Here is a 25,035-nt window from a genome sequence, read left to right as displayed (position 1 = left end):
CCTTGTTCAGTAGGCTTGTCTATTTTTTCAGGAACCAGACATTAGGTTTGAGTCTTAGCCTCTCTTTTAACCAACTGTTTACCACTGAACAAAAAAGCTAACTTCTCTGAGCATCAGCTTCCTAATTCACAAATGTGAGTGATCACAGCACTTTCCTTCCCAGGGCGGCTGCAAGTGTTCAATAAAACAAGGAAGTGAATTCCTTAGCACAACGTCCCGCAATGACTAAATATTCACTAAATACTGACTGGGATTGTGCTTCATCCCCTCTCTGCAATTCTTTTCATGTCTTTTGGTTCTCCTATATCTTCTATGTTTTTTGCTTTTCTCTCCCAGACTTTTTTTTAAAAGATTTTATTTTAAAATCATCCGGGGGGCGGGGGAGGGGTCTATGCTCAGCAGAGAGCCTGCTTCTTCCTCTCTCTCTGCCTGCCTCTCTGCCTACTTGTGATTTCTGTCTGTCAAATAAATAAATAAAATCTTCTTTAAAAAGATTTTATTTATCTATTTGAGAGAAAGAGAGAGAGCAAGAGTGACAGAGGAGGAAAAGGGAGAAGCAGACTCCCTGCTTCGCAGACAGCCCAATGCGGGGCTCAATCCCAGGACACTGAGATCATGACCTGAGCCAAAGGCAGACAGATACCTAACCAAATGAGTCACCCAGGCGCTCCTCTCCTCATTTTTAATCTTGTGATCATTTCCTTTGAGTTTTGAAAACTAGATAGTTTCAAATTTGGACTCTTAATTCACTCAGCACTCTGCAGGGTTTTTTTCCCCTTAATTTCAATATAATTAGCAAACTGTATGTATTAGTTTCAGGTGTACAATATAGTGATTCAACAATTCTGTACCTTGCTGAGCGTTCATCACTAATGTACTCGATCGCCTTCACCCATTTCACTTGGCACTTGCTGGGTTTTAATGGGCTGTTCACTGCATGCACTGTGCTTGGGGATCCGTATATGTGTTTCTCATTTCCAAGCAGTTCCCTGACCTGACCTCAAGCAGTTCCCTTTTGATAACTGCTGACAAATTCCCACTGGGCAACAGCCTACCAGAACTTTACGAGAATTCCACATTTTAAACATCCTAAATTTTTTAAAAAGATTTTATTTGTTTATTTGACACACAGAGAGAGATCACAAGTAGGCAGAGAGGCAGGCAGAGAGAGAGAGAGGAGGAAGCAGGCTCCCTGCTGAGCAGAGAGCCCAATGTGGGGTTCGATCCCAGGGCCCTGGGATAATGACCTGAGTTGAAGGCAGAGGCTTAACCCACTGAGCCACCCAGGCACCCCTAAACATCTGAAATTTTGTTTGCCTGTTTCTTGCAGCAACTTTTACCAGGAGGGCTTTACTCTGATTTTTTTCAAAATTGGTCCCTTGTCATGGTTAACAGCTGGAGGTTTGTGTATGTTTGGTGAGTTTTCTGCTTCCTTACTGTTTAACCTGTAGGGGGAATTGTGAGGTGACTACAGAAGAGATTCTATTGGGATATTTCAGGAGAAATGAAAAAAATCTAGATTTACCATAGTTATTCTTTGTAAGATTAGAAAGCCAGAAAAGTGTGAGATGTAAAGAGGAAGCTATAGAACTTTGTTTACGTATCTTACGGACCTACTTTCTGCTCTCCTTAAAAAAAAAAAAAAAGAAAAGAAAAGAAAAAGAAAGAGGCATCTATATGCAACCTTCCTGTTCTCCTTCAGAACTCTCGGGGCGGGGGGGGATCCCACTCTGGCTTACACTTATCCGTTTCTATAAAAGGCACCATCTTTCTTTCAGTCAGTCAGTCAGGTTTGAGCCCTCAAAATAGCCTTTTTTTTTTTTTAAACCTTCTCTCATCCTCCACATTCAACTTTCCTGCCAAGGCATATAAAGTCTAATTCTAAAAATCTTTTTTGCATCAGTACCCTCTTTGATTCCTACCACTTCTACTATAATCCAGGATTTTAGGGGCTTAGACACATGTAACATCTGTTAACTCATATTCTTATCTCTTAATTGGTGTTTCCCAAGTCTTGCCAGATTCATTTTCCTAAAAAGAAAAACTCTCAGAGGGCCCCTCCCCTGCTCAGGAATACACAGAGCCCCCCTGCCCCACACCATCTGCTGGATTCACTCCAAGTAGAGCATTCTAGCATTTGAGACTTTCTACAATATCCCATTCACTGTTGTAAATATCCACAGGAAACGGTATCAGGCAGCCAAATTCACAGACCTAACTCTTCAATTACTGTACTTGATCCAACTGTACTGCATTCCTTTCTCCTGACCTCTTTCATTCCCAGTCTCCTGGTTTATATGTCCCTCTAGCCACCCCACAGAGTGCCATGATTGTGGCACTGTTTCCTGGCCAATGCCTTTGGGCCATCGCCCCATGCCTATGACTCTACAGGTGGCCTCCTCGGGGGCAACCCCAGGACCTCCCTTTGGTAGCAGTCAACTCCTGCTTTCTAAATATCTCCTGCTGCAAGGCACCTTTCCATGTATTTACTCTGACTCCCCTAAGCCTCAGCTAACCTGGAAAGTGGGACAATGCTCACAGCCATGCCTTTGCTCATACTGTTCCATTCACCTGAAATACATTCTCTCTTATCTCTATTGAAACAGCTTACCTTGCAAAAGTCCATCTCAAATTCTACATCCACAGAGAAGTTTTGCCTGATGCCCCCAAATAAAATGGGATCTCCTCTCTGAATCTAATGGGATCTCATTTGTGCCCCTTCTATCACTGTCATATTCTGATAGCTATTACCACACTATCGCAGTTATTTCTGTGTACGCCTTACCCATCTAGCACCCATGAACTCGGAGGATTAGGTTTTATAATCATTGTCTCCTCCAACTGTCTGCTTTACATTAGTCCCCACACAGCAGAAACTGACAAGAATTGGTTGTCAAATGTCTCCTGACTTTTATTTTGAGACTTCTGAATGCCATGCGGTCCACATTCTGAATTTCGGTATTCTTGCTATATACCAAAGAAGTAGGAGAAAATGACAACAAGTGGGCCAAGCACACTTTCCATCTTATTTATGAAAAAGGGAAAAATGAGGAGAAGGACTATTGATTCAGAACAATGTTCCATTCAGAGGTGGGCAGCAGGACAGCATGGGGACTTAAACTCTAGCTCTGGAGTCACACTGTTTGGGTTTGGCCCCCTGGAATCACCTAGAATCCTGACTCTAACACCTACTAGCTCTGCGACATTGGGCAAGTTAGCTAACCTCCCCGAATCTCAACTTCACAGCAGTAAAATAAGCTGCTGTTATTGTTCTTGTCGTATTTGTTGCTAGTAACATTGGGCCTAAGTAAAATGAGCTCTTTGGGGGGAAAAAAACTGAGAAATATGGCTTCATGATCCAATGTTTTTAACCAAATTGCAAGGGGATTATTAACAGCAGCTATGAACCAAGGACACTTCTCTGGCTAAATGTCCACCCAGGCAAGAGTGGTCAGAGTACGCCAGTGTGACTATGCCCACTGGAGGCCTTTGCCTGCCAAGTGTGACTCAGGACTCAGTTCCACTTATTATGTGACTTCACTTCACATCCATGAAATGGGCTGAAAATATCAAGAGCAATCGCTGCTTTCACTACAATGCTGGGCTACTGTGTACACACCCATTTAAATAATATTTGTGAAAGGGCTTTGTACCACACACATACAGCACTACCTGGAAAACAGATACATTTCTGGAGTTTTACATATAGATTGGTAATGTTCTCATGCAAAACAGATTAAAATGGGAGAAATCCAGAATGAGTGAATTAAATGTTAATTCTGTAAGAAAAGTGAGTAAGGAATGCCCTCCCACCTAATCTGTCTTAAAAGCCAACTTGTTCCCACTGTCTTGTCTTAGAGACCTACTCATTTTTTGCCAGGGGACACAGCACCCTATGTGACTCTGTGATGCACAACATAGAAGGGCATGTTCCCCTCCAGTGGGACACTTACCAAGCCCCTTCATGGCCTTCCTCAGGGTCTGGGCATCTTCAGTGGCATTGAATGCCGAAGCAGCTTTGACGGTGCCTCCTTTGGCTGCCTGAGCACACAGAGAAAGATGTGACCGAGCGCCATCACCTCCTTCAACACCTACCAGAGGACAGACACTATTCTAGCTGCTGGGGATATAGCAGTGAGCATGAGAGAGGAGACTCTCACTCCCACGAAGCTGATGCTCTAGTTCAGGAGCAGGCAGACCTAAACAGGCCAACAAATGAAGACACACTTGGTGTCCAGTGGTGGGAAGTGCTAAGGAGCAGACAGAGAGCTCCCAGAAGGGCTGCTCTGACAGTGACATTTACGCTGACATCTGAATGACATGAAGCAGCTGGCCATGAAAAGATAGGGGGCCGTGGGGTACGGGGGTGGGGGTGGTGGTAGTGGTGTCACAGGCAGAGGAAACAGCCGAGGCAAGGGCCGGAGGCTGGACCTAGCGTGTATTCCAGGAGCAGGACAGAAGCCAGAGTGGCCCAAGTTGGTGTGGGAAAGGGGGACAGTGATAAGCTAAGTTCCATTACCACCTGTGCCATAATCTTGTTCCCTGCCACCACCCCTCCCCGAGAAAGGAACTAATCAAACCCAAATCCAATCAAGCCCCTAGAGCCGAATACCAATGTACAGAAAATAGGAGAGGGAAATGTCAACCTACAGCCATAGGGTTGTAATCAGCAAATTCCAGACTGTGAGAAGCACTACTTGATGAATGATCTAGGTTCATTAAGAAATCAGTTGCAAAGAGAATAAGAAAAGAGAGAGATGGAGGGGGGTGGGGGGAATAATAGCTTAAAAGAGATTAAAAAGGCATATCAATAATCATAATTTAAATCCTAAACCAACACTAGAAAAGTAAGTTATGAGACAACTGGAAATCTGAACACTGACTTGATATTTGATGACATTAAGGAACCAGCATTAACATTTTTAGCTATGATAATGGTACTGTGCTTATCTTTTATTTTTAAGAGTTTTAATCTTATATAGATTGAAATGGTTTACAGATGAGAGGATAAGGTGTCTGGAATTTGCTACAAAGTAACACAAGTTGTGGGAATTAAGTGGAGATAAAGAAGAAACAAGGCTGACCATGAGTTAATAATTATTGGTAAGCACACAGTCTTAATTCTTTTTAATACTTTTTAATTCTTTTTAATACTCAGTCTACTTTCCGACATATTTATACTTTTCCATAATAAAAGTTTCAAAAAGGAAAAAGGAAAAAAGACAATCAGAGAGGTGGGCTGGGGCCAGAACAAGGCAGCCCTCACTGAGGTAAGGAGTTTAGAGTCTGTCCTAAGTGCAATCGAAAGCCACTGGCAATTATCATATGGGTTCACTTATTTGTGGAGCGTAATAAATAGCATGGAGGACAAGGGGAGATGGAGAGGAGAAGGGAGTTGAGGGAAATTGGAAGGGGAGGTGAACCATGAAAGACCATGGACTCTGAAAAACAATCTGAGGGTCTTGAAGGGGTGGGGGGTGGGAGGTTGGGGGAACCAGGTGGTGGGTATTGGAAAGGGCACGGATTGCATGGAGCACTGGGTGTGGTGCAAAAACAATGAATACTGTCATGCTGAAAATAAATTTTAAAAATTAAAAAAAAAAAAAAAAAAGAAAGAGCAAGCCACTGGCAGTTTAAGCAAGGGCATGAAGGGCTTGAGCTGATTTACGTGTTAAAAAGATCTCTCCGGGGCACTTGGGTGGCTCAGTGGGTTAGGCCTCTGCCTCCGGCTCAGGTCACGATCTGAGGGTCCTGGGATCGAGCCCCAGATTGGGCTTTCTGCTCAGCGGGGTGCCTGCTTCCCTCCTCTCTCTGTCTCTGCCTCTCTGCCTACTTGTGATCTCTCTGTCAAATAAATAGGTAAAATCTTAAAAAAAAAAAAAAAAAAAAAAAAAGATCTCTCAAGCTGCTGAAGGGAGAGGCAGAGACCAGTTGATAATCTGGGGCAAGCCCCATGCATATGATATTAGACGAGGGTGACGTGAAACAGAAAGAAACAGGCAGACACAGCACATGTTTTGGAACAAAGGCAACAGAACTTACTAACGGACAGACATGGGAGGTAAGGAAAGAAAAGAATCAAGTGTAACTCTGGATCTCTCCCCTGAGCAGCCAAGTGCAGAGTGATGTTATTTACCTAGATGGGGAAATCTAGAGAATTACCAGTTTTGGCATCAGGGCCACAGGGGCAGTGGGGAGTGGGATTTAGAAGTTCTATTTTCAAAATGTTAAGCTTGGGATGTCCACTAAACACTCAAGTGGAGTTGTCAAAAGGACAGCTGATTATAAAATATAAGTAGAAATCAAGTCAAGACACATCACCACGTGGGTGGTATTGGATGAAATGACATAGGGAGAAAGTAGTTTAAGAACAGGGGTCATAGGACAAGCCTGGGTCTCTCTAGTAGTAGAGGTCAAGCAGAAGAGAGTCTAGAAAGGATGATCAAGAAAGATCAGTCCTTGGGGTGCCTGGGTGGCTTAGCTGGTTAAGTGTCTGCCTTTGGCTCAGGTCATGATCCCAGAATCCTGGGATCAAACCCCACGTCAGGCTCCCTGCTCAGTGGGAAGACTGCTTTCCCTCTCTCACATCCCCTCCCCCTGCTTGTGTTCTCTCACTCTCTCTCTCTCTCTCTCAAAAAATAAAGTCTTTAAGGAAGGAAGGAAGAATGAAAGGAAGGAAGGAGGAAAGATTGGTCCTTAAAGTAAAAAGAAAAACAGGATAGCATGTTGTCCAGAGGCTAAGGAAGCAGGGAGGCATCAGTGGCTGCCAAAGGTAGTGGAAGAGGTGGACACAGAAGGGATGGTCAGATTTGGCAACGAGGTTTCTGGTGACCCTGACAAGAACTTTTATAGTGGAATGAAGGAAACTAAAACCTGACTGAGTAGGCAGAGGGGAAAATGGAAGTCATAAGGAGGAGAGAGCCACCCTAGACAATAGAGATGATGACTGGCATCACTAGAAATGATCAAATGTCTTAAATAGGTACTCTGATGTGTACAAGGGATTTGAAGTTAGTGAACGTGAGGTGAAAGACCTGTACTCTGAGAACTATAAAACACTGATAAAAGAAACTGAAGATGACACAAACAAATGGAGAGGTATTCCATGTTCATGGATTGGGAGAACAAATATTGTTAAAATGTTCACACTACCCAAATTTTTAAAATTTACCCAGATTTAATGTAATCGCTATCAAGATACCAACATTTTTCACAGAACTAGAAAAAATAACGGTAGAATTTGGATGGAACCACAATAGATCCCGAATAGCCAAATCAATCTTGAAAAAAAGAATAAAACTGGAGGTATCACCATCAGATTTCAAGATATACTATAAGCTGTAGTAATCAAAACAATATGGTACTGGCACAAAAACAGACACATGGAACAGAAGAGAGAGCCCAAAAATAAACCCATGATTTTACAGTTAATTGATCTTCAAGAAAGAATGCATGAATATACAATGGGGGAAAGTCTCTTCAACAAATGGTATTGGGAAAACTATCCAGCTAACAATCAAAAGAATGAAACTGAGCGTCTTTCTTACACCATACACAAAAATAAACTCCAAATGGACTAAAGACCTAAATGTGAGACCTGAAACCATAAAATTCCTAGAATGAAAACATAATCTCTTTGACATCAGAGGTAGAAACATTTTTCTAGATAGGTCTTAAAAGGGAAGGGAAACAAAAGCAAAATTAAACTCCTGGGACTACGCCAAAATGAAAAGTTTTTGCACAGTGAAGGAAACTGCCAACAAAACAAAGACGGGGCGCCTGGGTGACTCAGTGGGTTAAAGCCTCTGCCTTCGGCTTAGGTCATGATCCCAGGGTCCTGGGATCAAGCCCCGCATCAGGCTCTCTGCTCAGCAAGGAGCCTGCTTCTCCCTCCCTCTCTCTGCCTGCCTCTCTGCCTATTCATGATCTCTGTCTGTCAAATAAATAAATAAAACCTTTAAACAAACAAACAAAAAACACAAAGAGACAACCCACTGAATGGGAGAAAATATTTCCAAATGATATATTCGATAAGGGGTTAAGGTCCAGAATCCATACATAATCTATTGTAGAGATAAAAATGGAGTCTCTCATGTCAAGCAATGATACAAGCGGTTAAGGTACTGAAGCTACAAAGTATCAGCAGGACCAATGTCAGCTGACTCTCCAGAACTGATAAGCAGCAGAACCAAAGGAGGTCTGCAGAGCCCCAAAACTGATTAAATCCCTTTAAAAAGGGAAGGATTTTGGCAACTGTACGTCAGATTCTTCAGACATGACTCCTCTATGTCTGAACACTTAGAAAAGGTAACTGCTGCCGAAGGCTCTCCCCATGGACCTCCAAACAGAACCGAGATCCTTCACCGCTTGAATATCAGAAGCAGTGAGTGCCGAGTGCTGACCTGGACCAGACCGAGGCCTTAGCTCAACTGTGCACCCACAGACTGACTTCATGTCTGGTTGCTTAACTTCCTACACCCTTCTGTTAACTTGTTTGTTGTATGGCTTGTCTTCTGTCCTGCTCTGCTATAGAAGAAGCCAAGTTTAATCACACATGAATTGTCATTGAGTTTGGAATCCTGAAGCTGCTCTATCATTGGGATTTAACTTTGGTTTATGATTGAATAAAGCTGACACTGTGGAAAGACACAACTTGTGTGTGTGCCTTTATCGCATGCTCATAACATTTATACAACTCGACATCAAAAAAACAAATATTCTAATTAAAAATGGGCAGAAGACGTGAACAGACATTTTTCTAAGAAGCCATCTGTATGGATAGACACAAGAAGATGCTCAACATCACTCATCATTAGGGAAATGCAAATCAAAACCACAGTAAGATATCACCTCACACCTGTCATAATGGCTAAAATCAAGAATACAAGAAACAACATGTGTTGGCGAGGATGTGGAGAAAAAGGAACCCTCACTGCTGCTGGTAGGAAAGCAAACTGATGCAGCTGCTGTGGAGGACAGTATGGAGGTTCTTCAAAACAGTAAAAATAGAACTATCATATGATTCAGTAATTCCACTACTGGGTATTCCAAAGAAAGCAAAAACACTAACTCAAAAGGATACATGCACCCCTATATTTACTGTAGCATCATTCACAATAGCCCAAATATAGAATCAGCCAAAATGTCCAACCATGTAGATGAACAGATAAAGAAGTTGTGGTAGATATAATATGATAGAATATTATTCAGCCATAAAAAAAGAATGAGGGACACCTGCGTGGCTCAGTTGGGTTAAGCATCTGCCTTCAGATGAGATCATGACCCAGGGTCCTGGGATCAAGTCCCACAGCCGGCTCCCTGCTCAGCAGGAGTCTGCTTTTTCCTTTTCCTCTGCTTCTCTCCCCTGCTCATGTTCAATCTCTCTCTCTCTCTCTCTGAAATAAATAAGCTTTAAAAATAAATAAATAATACATTAAAAAATTTTAAAAAGAATTAAATCTGGCTATTTGCAGCAACATAGATAGATCTAGAGAGTATTATGCTATATGGAATAAGTCAGTCAGAGAAAAACAAATACCATAATTCACTCATATGTGGAATTTGAGAAATAAAACAAATGAACAAAGAAACTCTCTCTCTCTGACAAATACATTAATAAATAAATAAATACAAACAGAAAAACAGACTCTTAACTACAGAGAACAAACTGATGGTTACCAAAGGGGAGAGGATAGGGATGTAGGAAACAGGTAATGGGGATCAAGAGTACTTATTATGGTAAGCACCGATTAATGTAAAGAGTTGTTGAATCACTATACTGTACACCTGAAACTAATGTAACACTGTGTGTTAACAACACTGGAATTTAAAAAAATAATAAATAAAAATTAAAATGAGTGAACCTGATCCTGTCAAAATAAAAATCAAAAAATTAAAAACAACAGGAGGCAAAACATAGGCCAGTGACCAGTAGGGACAACTTCAGTTGGATTATGATTTAGAGATAATTTGCTGATTAAGATCAAGGTGCCCTGAATATTCTGAATATATTTACTGATTTACTAATACATGATTTATGTTGTGGGAAGTAGTGTAGAGAAATAAAGACAATGCAATATAAAAAAATCGGGTGCCTGGGTGGCTCAGTCAGTCAAGCATCTGCCTTTGGATCAGGTTATGATCTCAGGGTCCTGGGATCAAGTCCGGCATCGGGATCCCTGTTAAGTGGTGAGTCTGCTTCTCCCTCTTCCTCTGTGATCTCTCCTGCTTTGCTCTCTCTCAAATAAATAAAATCTAAATAAATAAATAAATAAATAAATAAATAAATAATAGGGGTGCCTGTGTGGCTCAGTCAGTTAGGCAGCCTGCTCTGGATTTCAGCTCAAGTCATGATCTTAGGGTTCTGGGACTGAACCCCATGTCGGGCTCCAGGTCTACTTAAGAATTCTCTATCCCTTGCCCTTTGCCCCTATCCTGCTCTCACTCTCTCCCAAATAAGTAAAAAAATAAACCTTTAAAAATAGGGGCACCTGGATGGCTCAGGGGGTTAAGCCTCTGCCTTCGGCTCAGGTCATGATCTCAGGGTCCTGGGATTGAGCCCCACAACGGGCTCTCTGCTCAACGGGGAGCCTGCTTCTCCCTCTCTCTCTGCCTTCCTTTCTGCCTGTGATCTCTATCAAATAAATTTAAAAAAATCTTTAAAAAAAAACCTTTAAAAATAAATAAACAGGGGCACCTGGGTGGCTCAGTGGGTTAAAGCCTCTGCCTTTGGCTCAAGCACCATCTCAGGGTCCTGGGATCAAGCCCCACGTTGGGCTCTCTGCTCAGCGGGGAGCCTGCTTCTTCCTCTCTCTCTGCCTATTTGTGATCTCTGGCTGTCAAATAAACAAATAAATTCTTAAAAAAAATAAATAAACATATAAATAAGTAGATGGGGAAATTCAGTGACAGGGCATAAAACACAGAATACTAAGGTAAAGCTAGGGAGTAGGAAGGAAACCAAAATTTAGACCGTAAGGGTCTGTACAGTTTTAGCGGGAAGCCACGGGTTTCTCTGCCTGGAAGCTGAAGAGGGAATTGTAAACAGTACTGAGATTCACTGTAAGAGGAAAAGAGACCAGTTGCCCAAGAAATGCCTTGCTTTTCTTTGTACTGAGTTTACAGAGAGACAATCTGCATTACTAGAGCTTTCTGGGCTCCCTCATTTAGCCGTAGAGGATAGAATCAAAATAGCTTTGGGTTGTTTTTTTAAAAAAGATTTTATTTATTCATTTGGGAGACACAGAATGAGTGACAGAGAAAGAACAAGCTGGAGGAGGCACATAGGGAGAGGGAGAAGCAGGCTCCCTGCCAAGCAGAGAGCCCAAGGCAGGACTCCATCCCAGGACCCTGGGATCATGACCAGAGCCGAAGGCAGATGCCCAACCAATTGAGCCACCCAGGTGCCTCGCTAGCTTTGATTTTAAATATATCTTCCTCTCTGTATCTGACACTGAGCATTATTATAGCCCTTCAGTCACCCATGTTTTGATATTCTGAATTCTATTTTCTTGTCTTTTTTTTAAAGATTTTATTTATTTATCAGAGAGAGAGAGAAAGAGAATGAGAGTGCGTAAACAGGCAGAGGCAGAGAGAGAGAAGCAGGCTACCTGCCAAGCAAGGAGCCCAATGTGGGACTCAATCCCAGGACCCTGGAATCATGACCCAAGCTGAAGGCATCGGCTTAACCGACTGAGCACCCAAGCATCCCTGTTTTTTTTTTGTCCTTAAAAATGACCTAATTAGTCACTAGAACTGTTCCACCTCATCTCCTTTCCCTTAGTTAATTTGTCAGGTGTCTGCCATTGTGGTGTGCATTTGATTGGCCAAGGTTGTACATGGGGAAGGATCTAAATGACTTCTTGGCATCAGAAGGTCAATGGGGTTCAGACCAAGCTGGATACCTTCCTCTGTTCATAGCTGGTGCTATGTACTTTCACAATGCTAGGGTTCACAAGCTGAGGATAAGGTAAATTTAGGTCTCAGGTCACATAGTAGGTCTGTTTCTTCTGACTTTTCTGATAATGTCCTTTTTGGCAAACGGTGCTAGGATGTTACAGTGATGGGAGGAAACAGAACAGGGAGATGATATGAATTGTTGCAATGTGAGAATGGTTTTATATCTTATATAAGCCTTGGTTGAAATGTACCCATAGACTTGTGCCCACGATCCAGTAAAATCTAATATTCATGGAACGAGTTCCATCTCCTCTACATGACTCTTGGGGTCACCAACACTGTAAAGGGAATTCTACTACTGAGGGAAATTTCATCTGTGGGTCTCTGTGAAGGAGACACAGCAGGCTACAGTGCGAGGTAGTAAAGCTTAGTAGGGGGAACATGGATATTGGGAGTGGGATAGACGCAGCTTTGAATCTTGGCTTCAACCCTTTCTAGCTGGGCTGTCAATAGGGGGAGTTGCATTTTTCTCACCTGTACAAGAAGAATAATGATATCAACTCACAGACTTGGAATAACAAAGCAGATTAATGTAACAAAGCATTTAGCACAAAATCCAGCAAACAGTAAACTCCAACACAAAATCCAAACTCAGTAGCTATCATCATCATCATCATAATCATTAACTATGACTTCAACAAGATCTCCACAATAAATGTAAGAGTGAAGATTCTTGTATCTATTTCTGATAATATCTCCTAGTGAAAGCTTATGGGGTAATGCCAAAGCAAAATCCAGAACAGAGCATTTGTACAGGTGGCAAAAGCAAAGTAGAATAGATTGAAGGCTCTCTGATGATTTAATTTCATGCAAGAATATAATATGGACCAACTAAATCATCAGAGAATTTTTATGCCCTTAGGGAAGCTCTCTAGGAAGAGACTTCGCTCACTGTGGCCCACATCAAGACCATCCAAAGGCCTCAGGCACAGAGAGTATGGGCCTTGTTAGACACAAGCCCAGACCTTCACCTCCTAGATACTGCCAGCATCTAGCACTTAGTCATGACCTTCTATGCACTTGACAGAGAAAAGTAGAATTCCATGACAGTACCTTCCTTGGGTACTGTCACAGGTTGGACTGTAACCCCCCAAGAGATATGTTGAAGTCCTAACCCCCAGGACTTCAGAATGTATCCTTTTTTTTGGAAATAGGGTCATTAAAGATGTAATTAATCACATTAAGATGAGGTCATCCTAATAAGACAACACGTGCAGACACAGACATACAGGGAGAACACAACATGATGCTGAAGGCAGAGATTGTAGTTAAGCCTAAGACTGCCAGCAAACCCCCAGAAGCCAGGAAGAGGCAACAAGGAACCACCTACAGGTTGCAGAGGGATCCTGACCCTGCCAACACCTCGATTTTGGATTTCTGGCCTCCAGAAGAGTGAGACAACAAATTTCTATTATTTTAAGCCACCCAGTTTGTGGGACTTTGTTATGGCAGCCCTAGGACATTAATATAGCTTCTTTCATTCTTGTACTACGCATCAGTCATAATAAGCAAACTGGTGACCTGCTGTCAAAATTCCCACATGGCCTAACTCACACTATGAGACAGCTTTCTGAGGGAAATGTTTCACAAGGTTCTTTTGGAGCTTTACTGCAAAATTTTGGTCGGTGCCCAGACACTGCATTCAACTTTAACACAAACTGCATTGCTGAGGGATGCTATTATGGGATTAGAATTAATATCTAACAAGACCAATCGATGGAGAGATATACAAAGATGTTTCAGCTTATCAGTTACATTCTCGTGATTCTTCCTTCCAGGAAAAAGATAAGCTCAGGAACCTTGTTCCTGGTAGCGCTATGGTAACCGTATTGATCAAATTCCAGGGTATAATGTACCATTCTCTGTTCTGGGAAGGCGGGGGATTGTGTCCCAGGAAGGCTTCTTATGGCAGCAGGCAAAGGGAACAGGGAGGACGTAGGAAAGAATAACAAAAATGAATGACTAGACAAAGGCATTATATCGCTAGTGATGAAGTATTATTCCATTATCAGAATAATCAGGAAGATAGTAAATGTCAAAAGTTGGAATATGATACAATGGAATACTGTAGGTTCACAACCCCCTTGGGAGCTTTCCTGGCATCATGTGAAGCCGACCCCAGTAGGCGGAGGGCACAGGGAGATTGAAGAGAGACAGGCTGCCCCACGTCGGTAGGTGGCAATTATAACAGTGGCAAAGGGAACTCACATACCAGGCTTGTCTTGAGCAGCAGCAAGACAAACTGATCACTGAACTCAACCTCAAAATCTTAAAAGTATATAAAGACGCCCTAAATGGGCTCAGGCACATACACCATGCTGCTCTCTTCAACCCCACATCATCATCTCAGAGGGACCAGACTCTGGAGCAGGAAAGGTAAGCAGAACTCGTGTTCCAAAGACAGGGGTGGGGATGAGGAGCCTCCGATGGCCCAGGTCCAGGTAACCGGTCAGTCAGTGGTCACATCTTTTTTGATGACATTCTCCAACAAATACTCATCAGCAATTACAAAAAGTCTGAAGAACAAACTGCTGAAACTCATAGCAACATGGACAGATTGCCAAAAATATAACGCTCAGTAAAAAAAAAGCCAGACACACAAGAGAACATACTCTATGGTCCCACTGATAGGATGTTCTAGAACAGGCAAACTAATCTATGGTAATGACAATCAGAACAGTGGTTGTATTTCTGGGGTGGAGTGGGTAGCAGGTAGAAGACTGACCTGGGAGAGGCATAAAGGAACTTCCTGGAGTGAGGAAATGTTCTATCTTGAAAAAGGAGTAGGTCACATGGCCCATAGGTTTGTCAAAACTCCTCTACCAGTAACCTTAAGAGTGGTGCATTTCACTATATATAAATTAAACATCTATTTTTAGGGGCGCCTGGGTGGCTCAGTGGGTTAAAGCCCAGGTCATGCGCCCAGGTTAAAGCTCAGGTCATGATCCCAGGGTCCTGGGATCGAGCCCTGCATCGGGCTCTCTGTTCAGCAGGGAGCCTGCTTCCTCCTCTCTCTCTGCCTGCCTCTCTGCCTACTTGTGATCCCTGTCTGTCAAATAAATAAAATCTTAAAAAAAAAAACACATCTATTTTTAAAAATACTGTAAGTACTTGAATACAATAGCTTTTAAAACTTTTTTTTGGAGATTTTATTTATTTGAGAGAGAGAGGATGGGAGAGGGGAGGGTCAGAGGGAGAAGCAAACTACCCGCCGAGCAGGGAGCCTGATGCGGAACCCAATCCAGGGACTCCAGGATTATGACCTGAGGCAAGGCAGCTGCTTAACCAGCTGAGCCATCCAGGCACCCAAAACATGTTTTCATTTTAGAAATGTATCATATGGTCATTGTAGAGATTTGGAAAATTTGAAAAAAAAAAGAAGAAAATTGAAACACCCAGAACTCCACCATCTAGAATAAATGTTTTTAATATGGCACAAAATATAATATAAACATGTTAGCAAAGCCAAGATTAGAGTGAATATATAACAGTTTTTTACACTTATTACTACTATTTATTTATTTATTTAAAAGATTTTATTTATCAGAGGGAGAGAGGGGAGAGAGCGAGCACAGGCAGACATTGAATGGCAGGCAGAGGCAGAGGGAGAAGCAGGCTCCCTGCTGAGCAAGGAGCCCGATGTGGGACTTGATCCCAGGACGCTGGGATCATGACCCGAGCCGAAGGCAGCTGCTTAACCAACTCTGCCACACAGGCGTCCCTATTACTACTATTTAAAAATCATTATACATGTGAGTAGGGTCTAAAATAAAATGATGGAAAGCAATTGGGAATTACAATATTGTGATTATTTTATGTTTTTCTTCCCCTTTAAAAATGTCCTTTATCTGTCCAATAAGTAACAGTGGTGATGGAAAAACAGGTACTAGGAGCAAAGATGAGAACTACTGAGATAATTTTCCTTGAATGGAGAGCGCAGCAAAGGGTCACCAGGTTATAGGTTTCACATGTGAGAGGCCTGTGAGCTTGTTGCAGACAAGAAGACAGTCCCAATGATTTTGAGTCCCCAGAGCCAAGTACTACATCTGACACAAAGCTGGGACACTATATTAATGTTCTCCGTGTCTAGGGAGAATCAAGAAGAAATTAATATTAAAGTAAAGCATGGAGATTTAGAGCAGATATGAGTAAGGTTTTGACTGTCAAGGATGATAAAGAAAATTCTAGAATGTCTAATGTAAGACAATGTTAAGAGTATATTACTATTTGTTCAAGATAGTTTATACCTCCATCTTCCTAGAGGAGGCCATTTAGAGCTGGAAGATCTCCAGTTCCTTTCCAGGTATAAGATTGTATTTCTATTATTCCTTCCAAGAAGACCAGGGATCAGAATCACCTGTCAGTTCAGATAGGTTATTTGGGTGGGAGAAGGGGAGCAGATGGCCAGCCTCAGGTACAGCCTGTTTGTAGCTAAGAGGCTCAGCTTCCACCTCAACACTGAACTTCACAGAACTCCCAAAGGTATCCAATTCCCTGCCTGTCCCAAAGATGAGATAATCAAGCTCTGAGGAGTCCAGTCACAGCCGAAAACAGGAAGCAGATGACAAGCCCATATGGCCAGCAAACACCCTTCTTGATAAGCCTCCAATGATGTTATACCAAAATGTGGATGGCACTGATTTCCCAATGGTAGGACCTGCGGGACTTCTGCATGTTAGAAGGACTCCAATGAGTCTCTTGTTGAATTAATTTTCAGGGTCAGGTTACTCACCATCCCTGAAAGAAATGAAAATGGCCTGGGGAAAAAAACACAAAAAAACCAACACAACTGCCTTTTCATTTCCTCCTCTCTCCCCTCTATCAAGCAAACAACCCTCCGTAAAGTCAACAGTCCTGAATACACATCCTGTACCTGTCCGTGGCTGACACCAGGTAGGGCGAGGCACTCCCCAACTTACCATGGCCGGGACTCTCTATCAAGATCAGAGTTCAGTCACAGGAGCAGAAGTTCCTCTGTGATAAAAGCAGAGGGGAAATTACTGTGATGAGAGATGCATCATTAAAATCATTAATCAAGATAACTTGTAGTTTGTAGAAGTTAAACAATTAGGAAATGACACCCACTGTCCTGGAAAGGCCAGCTATTGATTGGCCAAAGATACAAAGGCCGGGTTAATAATTAAAGAGAAACTGGCCAAGCAAGCCAAGTTTATTACTCCAACAGAATACTTTCCCACCTGCTCTTCTGTTTGGAGATACACATTGTGGAAATGGCTCCTATTGTTTGCTAGGATGCAGTACAGTGCTTGTAGTCAAGGCAAACCTGGATTCTGAACAGTAAGCTCTAGTGGAACAGAAGTGCCTTCTTGGAGAGAAAGATAATGCAACTGTTATGGAAAAGGAAGGCTACCCAGCCCGTGCTCTGCGTGTGTGTGCACATGCATGTGTGCGTGTGTCCATGCGTGGGTGTGTGTGCATGTGTGTGCGGGTGGCCAGTAGCCAGCCAGCATAAGACTTGTCACTTGCGGATGACCCACTCCACTCCCACTGCCACCACCTCGGGATGCACAAGTGCTTCTTCCCTCAAAGTGCAGGCTTACACACTCAGCTTTGTCCTCCATTCTCTTCAGCAAGGATGCTCGATCATCGCACATGTACTCAGTCATTCAGAATGCAAGGAAGCCTTGACTCTGGGCCAAGACTCTTGGCCTCATGATTGACAGGCAGGCCTCTGAGGGACAGGCCAACTGACTTCCTGTTTCCATATTGGAGTCCTACAGAAAAGGCTGTTTTCCTAAGCAATTTGTTAGCTCCTTGATACTCAAAAGAATCATCCTGGAACCAGAAGCATGGGCATCCCTGGGAGCAGTCTCGGGCCCCCCACCCCAGACCTACTGCCAGAATCTGCATTTTAACAAGAATCCCCCCAAATTTGTCTGCACAGTCATTTGAAAATCACTGGCCAAGGCCACCCTACCAAGCAACACTTTTCAATTATACCTAAGAATTACGAAATCCTCTCCACTTATTACCAACTGAGTCAGTCTGCTCACATTCATTCCATCTCCCAGCTGTCCTGAGGCTCAGCTCCATTCTTCCTTGTCTCCCATCACCCACTGCAGACTTGCCTTATAACCACATAGGGGGTCAATCCTTTCCTGAGGGAAATGCCAACTTGTTCTGGGGCACAGCCTGAGCAAGGGTGGGGAATGAGCAGTGGCCTCAGGGACAATGAGGAGACGAGGCTGCCAGGGCAGAGGGCTCATTTCAGGGAAGGCTCAGAGGTAAGGTTGGAAAAGCAGGTACAGAACTTATAGGCAAGGCCTTGTATGCCCAGCTGAGGAGTGTGACTTGATGCTGCAGATAATGAGAAAATACTGGGAAGGTTTTGATTTTTGCTGAGAAATGATATAACAAAAGACACACTCCCTTCCACAGGACACTATTGCACAGAACAGAAAGGAGTGAGAAACAGGGGGTCAGGAAGGCTTGAGGGACAGGCAGAGGCAGAGACCTAGGTGGGGTGTGGCCCCTGGAATAGGAAATACATAGGAAACATCTGGAAGGAATTCTTTGCTAGATTTAGTAGCTCACGGACTGTAGGGATTTATTCACTCAATCACCCGATACTCATAAGGTACTTCTATATTCCAGGCAGTGTTCGAGTCGACAGAGATAATAGAGTGAGTAAGACAGAGAACAGGACTTCAAGGAGCTTACAGTCCACTAGGAAAGGCAGACAACAAATAAATCAATAAATAAGATGATTTCGGGATGAGTAAGGTAAAAATATGAAAGGACAATGCTATGGAACAGGAATCAGCATTCTACAGCTCATGGCCAAATCCTTTTTTTTTGGTATGGCCTACAAGTTAAGAATGCTTTTTACATTCTCAGTGATTGGCAAAAAGTCAAAAGAACATTATTTCATGAACACGAACATTATGTAAAATTCAAATTTCAGTGTTCATAAACAAACACTCCTTGGAGCTTGGTTATACCCATTTGTTTACATATTATCTGTCGCTGTTTTCGTGCTCCAACAGCAGAACTGAATGGTTGGGACAGACTACATGACTCACAGAGCTGAAAATACTTAATGTCTGGCCCTTCACAGAAGGAATTTGTTGAATCCTGGGTTGGAAGATGAGGTGATCAGGTCACTGGGACGGAGCTAGCCTGGACAGGGTGGCAAGGAGAAGACATCTGAGCTAAGAACTGAATGAGAAGAGGCTAGCTCTTCAGTGCTGGAGGAGAACTACTGAAGGCAGAAGGAACAGCTAAAGCAAAGGCCCTGAGGCAGTGATGAATTTACTGTGTTTGAGGAATGAACAACCACATCATGAACAAGGGCCAGAGTGGCATGAGATGGGGTTGGAGTAGGGTCAAGACTATCCGTGGAAGCAGGAAGGGGTATGTCTCATTTGCTCAGAATGTGCTAGGGGAAGCTAAGAGCAGGGCTCTTTGAGACTTAGCCACGACTTTGTTTGGAAGCCCTGTTTCACATCATATAAATGATCAAAATGTGCCAATATCTCTCATTAAGAATAATTTATATGTGAGTTAGATTGAGTTTCTGACAATTGGTGGACCACCTAGCAGACCCACCTTTAAGGAGCAAGGGCCCTCCCTTTGTTTCTATACAGTTTTGGAATACGGAAATCCTTCCTTATCTGTGGTTTTCATCAATTGCAATCCAGAAGCAGGTGATTCTCCTTCTGAAATCAGGTCAGTGGTAGCCTAACACAACCTCACAACACCTACATCATTCACCTAACTTCATCTCATCACACAGCATTTCATCATGCCACATCATCCCAAGAAGAAGGGTAACTACAGGGATGGCTCAGTTGGTTAAGCATCTGCCTTCAGCTCAGGTCATGATCCTAGGGTCCTGGGATCAAGTCCCACATCAGGCTCCTTGCTCAGCGGGGACCCTGCTTCTTCCTCTCCCTCTGCCTCTACCCCTGTTTGTGCTCTCTCTCACTTGTTCTCTCTTGAGTAAATAAGTAAAATCTTTTTTAAAAAGGGGGGGTTAACTACAGTACAGTAAGGTTATTTTGAGAGAGAGGGATGCCTGGGTGGCTCAGCTATTAAGCGTCTGCCTTCAGCTTAGGTCATGATCTCAGGGTCCTGGGATCGAGCCCTGCATCGGGCTCCCTGCTCAGCGGGGAGCCTGCTTCTTCCTCTCCCACTCCCCCTGCTTGTGTTCCCTCTCTCTGTCAAAAAATAAATAAAATCTTGGGAAAAAAAGATATTTTGAGAGAGAGACCACATTCATGTAAGTTTTATTGTATCATTAGAATTATTGTATTATTAGTTCTTGTTGTTAATCTCTTACTGTGCCTAATTTATAAATTAAACTTCATCATAGGTATGTATGTGTAGGAAAAAACAGTATAAATAGGGTTCCATTCTACCTGCAGTTTCAGGCATCTGTTGGGGGCTCTTGGTACATATACCCCACAGATAAGGGGGCAGTGCTATAGATGACAACAACAAGTAAGGAGGCAGGGAAGGGTAACATCTCCCTCAAAACCCAGCCTTTAATATAAATTCTTCCAATCCTCCTGACCACATCAAGAAGTGGGAAAAAAACGCTTGAGCAAAATCTTCTGGAAATACTGAGAGTCATTATTCAAAGAGCTAGAAATAATTTACTAAAGGGAAAAAAATGTATCATACTTGAACACAGGGTGCTTTCAGCCAATCTATTTTGAAACTTGGACAGCACTCAGCTGAAGTCCGTTTATATAGAGACAGCTGTTGTGTATTTGTTATTTACTAGCACGAAACAAGTTTCTCAGTGGATTATAGAAATGAAGGCAGGAAACAGTACCCCTTGATTCTTTCATCAGATACCAGTTAATACATGTAAAGTTAACCCAAGCTCATGCTTACGGGCCCAGTGTCTGGTGCCTAGTAAGGAGCAAGGATGGGTGGGGAGTGGGAAGGAGGGGAAGGAATCCTGTGGACCGCCCCCTGGAACAGAACTGTCACCGGAAGGCACTGGTGGTTCAGTGGTAGAATTCTCACCCCCCAGAATTGCCACAGAATTGCCACCTCCCAGAATTGCCTCTTCTTAACTTCCCCAAATGAGCGGCTCCCAAAGAATGCCACGCCCTTCTTCTGGAAGCTCAAACTCTAAAGTCCTTCCACATTCTCTTCCAGCCTGAAGAGCCAAGGACTCTTGAGAGGAACCCTTTTCTGTCTCAGCTTCCTGGATCCATTCATTCTTCCTCTCTGAAGGCCAGCCTACAAGCCCATAAACTGAACAATATCACCAGGTTCATAATGACTCAGACTTTGTGTTAGGGTTTCCAAAGCTTCTTGGCTGCTCACAGGTGGGGCAAACTAATTAGCAACTGTGCCCCAGTTTTAGGAAAAAGGGAAACCCACTCAGGCTTGGGCATGGCTCAGATGACCTTAAAAGCATCAGGGGCTCTTCAAGACGGGAAGATGAAGACTGGAGGGCCCATATGGTTCTGCAGTCTGTGGGGGGTGATGGGGGATGGCAGCTTCTTTATATATCTGAGCTCTACAAGCAGGGCCCATACTAGGGCTCCTGAAAATGTTAAGCCATTGTTTTAGAGCGACTGAAAGAAAGCTGGGAACGCAACATAAGAGATGGACCCCAAGAGCAGTTCTTTAGGGCATGCTAAATAAGTTCAACTTATTTCACTTCAGATTACAAAATTCTGCAGAAGTAATTTATGATGGAGTCAGAAAGAAAAAAATTAGATACGTCGAGAACAGATCCGTATCATTTTCTGCTTGGTGTACAAGAGGGTCATTTTGACATCATTCCACAAACTGCCCTATTGTAACACTGCTAGAAATGCCCTCATGCAGGAAGTTCCTTATGTCCTTATGGCAGACACAAGGAACCAGGAAATCCTATTTCGTGTGATATTTCAGGAGGCCAGATATGGAGTGCGGTGGATTCCTCCCCACTAAGCCAGAATTTGGAAAGCATGCAAATTAGGTCATTTCCTGCGCATTAGACTAGTAAAATCAGCAAATAACCATCAAAACAAAGATATGCAAATTCAATTTCAATAAGAAAGAACGGCTCCTGACCTAAGGCCACTTTGTTGAAACTATTAGCATATTGAAAGAAAGATGGTGTCCAAGCTCCACACAAAATTGTCAGAGATCGTTACTTTGAAATATTCATCAAAGCCCAGTCCTACGGAAAGGGTGTCTTGGCCCTAGAGAAAATGGTCCAGGATCAGATACTTCCCACAGCTGTGTTATCTATCTAATACCCTTTTGTTCTGATTCTGTGATTGCCAAGCAACACTTGGACTAGAGTTTGGCTTCCCACGTGGACCTGTCTTCAAAGTCCGGAGCACAAGGATTTTTGTCTCAGTAACAATTACATTTCTTTTTTCTTTTCTTTAAGATTTTATTTGTTTATTTGAGACAGAGAGCACAAGTGGGGATGGGGAGAGGCAGAAGGAGAGAGAAGCAAGCTCCCTGCCAAGCAGGGAGCCCCATGTGGGACTTGATCCCAGGACTCTGGATCATGACCACAGCCGAAGGCAGATGCTTAACCCACTGAGCCACCCAGGCATCCCGTATATTTCTCAATGTAATAAAGATATTATCAGCATGTGAGTGTTTGCATTTGAGGGCATGTGTGCGGTGAGCCTATAGATGTGAACCCATCCTTGAGAGCTGAACCCCGTTTTAGTGTGCTGATGAATGCAATTTCTCGGGTCCTGCTGCATGTGGCACCACGCTGAATTCACCCCAATTACTGGATGCCCCCCTTGAGACCCCACCACAACTTGGCCACCTCCATCCAGAATCATGACACTGACCCAGGTCCAGGAGGGGCAACCAGAATGTTCATTAGGAAGGGCTCTGCAGTCCTCGTGGCACATTCTTACTGAATCCCTCTCTTCCCCAGAAGATCACATGTGAGTGAGTCACTCATCATCCTACTTTGGTACAGGGTTTCATTTTACATCCCACGGGACGACAAATTTAAACTTCCAGCCTGTGGACTTCAGGAGGGTGTGCCCCACCCCGCCTAAGCACTGTAGGCTTTCAAAACTGTCTACGAAATAGGAAAATGAATGCAACCCTTTTTTCCTTGGAGCTTAGATCCTTCAAAAAGTAAAGGAAGTTCTGTTGCCATGATGGGGTTTGCGTCTGGAGAAGTAAGCATTTTTGAACATTTAATCCAAGACAAAGTATGTCAGCCAAAGGAAGGCGGACAAATTTGGAAACCTGACTGCTAAGAATCTCAGGGAAGAACGTATTCCAGCACGGCACCTGACAAACAACTGATTAACAGTGTTCTGTCCAGATTTTAGCCACTTATTCACAGCAGGGTAGGGGACAATCATAATTTCAATCCACAACTAATTTTATTTATTTATTTAAAAGATTTTATTTATTTATTTGACAGACAGAGATCACAAGTAGGCAGAGAGGCAGGCAGAGAGAGAGAGAGAAGCAGGCTCCCTGCTGAGCAGAGAGCCCGATGCAGGGCTCAATCCCAGGACCTGAGCCGAAGGCAGAGGCTTTAACCCACTGAGCCACCCAGGTGCCCCAATCCACAACTAATTTTAAAACACCCGTTTTACATACAATTTAAACCATCCCCACTCCTCTGTCATTGCCACATCGTGCCAAAGTTTTTTTTCTCTAGTCAAAGGATTCCTTTGTCCAAAAGGCAGGGGGAAGGAGGGAAGGTACATTTATTAAGTACTCCTCTACATTATCTTAATTAATCTACCCAATAACGTTTGGAGTCACAACTACCACCTCCACTTTGCAAACCAGTGGGATGATATAATAATGAAAGCTGACTATGGTGAATTCTCTGAGATAAGATTAGAAAAATTAGAAGACAGCTGAGGTGGTCTAAATGCTTACTGAGCAAGGGACTGGGTCCTGTACTCTCAGTTCAACGCCTGCCTTGTTAGACGTCTCTGTACTTCACATGATACCTCAGTTCCCCGGGCACAAGCTTTGAGTAGGGCACACTCAAAGCATATTGTGATAAGCTTTTAAATGTGTAGCTACCCTCCCTGGTTTCTCTGGGCACTGTATGCAGGTGCACAGAACAGTGCTTCGGGTTTTCCCAAGTGATGCCCTTCCTTGTTATCTGAGCAACTCCCAGTACCACACGTGGACAGGAGGTGGCATTCTCATTGGCTGACCTTTTGTTGGTAGCAGTGTTTTGTTTTGTTTAACTCTTCTGCCTGTTAACCGCAAACAAACTGTCTGGATTCCCCTCCTCTCAGGACAGTGACCATGGAAACAAGAAGCTAATGTAATGGGCATGCTGGTTATTGTTCACAATCATGGGACTGACAGGACAGTTTCACTGACGTTTCATGCACATTTGTACATTTAGTCATTCAACATGATCGGAATGCCCGCCCCAGGCCAGGTATCATTTTATTTATTTATATCTTAATTTCCACCTATCTACCCTTCATCCAGAGAATATCCGCTATGCTCTATTTGTTCAAGAGTAGTCTATCACTGGGGCGCCTGAGTGGCTCAGTTGTTAAGTATCTGCCTTTGACTCAGTTCATGATCGCAGGGTCCTGGGTTTGAGCCCCACATCGGGCTTCCTGCTCAGCGGGAAGCCTGCTTCTCCCTCTCCCACTCCCCCCGCTTCTGTTCCCTCTCTCTCTCTCTCATTCTCTCTCTGTCAAATAAATAAATAAAATCTTAAAAAAGAAAGAGTAGTCTATCATTTAAAACAGAATTCTTGTGGGGGCACCTGGGTGGCTCAGCGGGTTAAGCCTCTGCCTTCAGCTCAGGTCATGATCTCAGGGTCCTGGGATCAAGCCCTGTATCAGGCTCTCTGCTCTGCGGGGAGCCTGCTTTCCTCCCTCTCTCTCTCTGCCTGCCTCTCTGCCTACTTGTGATCTGTGTCAAATAAACAAATAAAATCTTAAAAAAAAAAAAACTCTTGGGGATGCCTGCATAGCTTTCTAGCTTTCTTGGTTAAGTGTCTGCCTTCAGCTGAGGTCATAATCTCATAGTCCTGGAATCGAGTCCTACATCAGGCTCCCTGCTCAGTGGGGAACCTGCTTCTCCCTCTGCTTGCCACTCCCCCTGCTTGTGTTCTCTCTCTGACAAATAGAT

The 25,035-nt window shown here is 43.3% G+C and overlaps 1 protein-coding gene across 4 annotated transcripts in view; it reads right to left on the bottom strand.

Moving 5' to 3' along the window:
- Nucleotides 1–25,035, bottom strand: part of ANXA4 (annexin A4) — a 75,897-nt gene that overhangs the window by 26,057 nt on the left and 24,805 nt on the right. For 2 of the 4 annotated variants that reach the window (XM_045078973.1, XM_045078974.1), the window contains exons 2-3: nt 16,878–16,932; nt 3,954–4,041 (exon numbers count right to left, since the gene is read on the bottom strand). In XM_045078973.1, the coding sequence (XP_044934908.1) occupies nt 3,954–4,041; nt 16,878–16,880 (91 nt within the window). In that variant the 5' untranslated portion in view covers nt 16,881–16,932. The remainder of the gene's footprint in view (nt 1–3,953; nt 4,042–16,877; nt 16,933–25,035) is intronic. The other 2 variants (XM_045078975.1, XM_045078976.1) reach the window with 1 other exon arrangement.

The sequence above is a fragment of the Mustela putorius genome, unplaced genomic scaffold (genome assembly GCF_011764305.1).
Source record: "Mustela putorius furo isolate JIRA1106 unplaced genomic scaffold, ASM1176430v1.1 tig00000281_pilon_pilon_pilon, whole genome shotgun sequence".
In the NCBI taxonomy this organism is placed as follows: Eukaryota; Metazoa; Chordata; class Mammalia; order Carnivora; family Mustelidae; genus Mustela; species Mustela putorius.
Note: the sequence above shows the minus strand (reverse complement) of the source record. Positions and strands in the feature narration are given on the sequence as shown.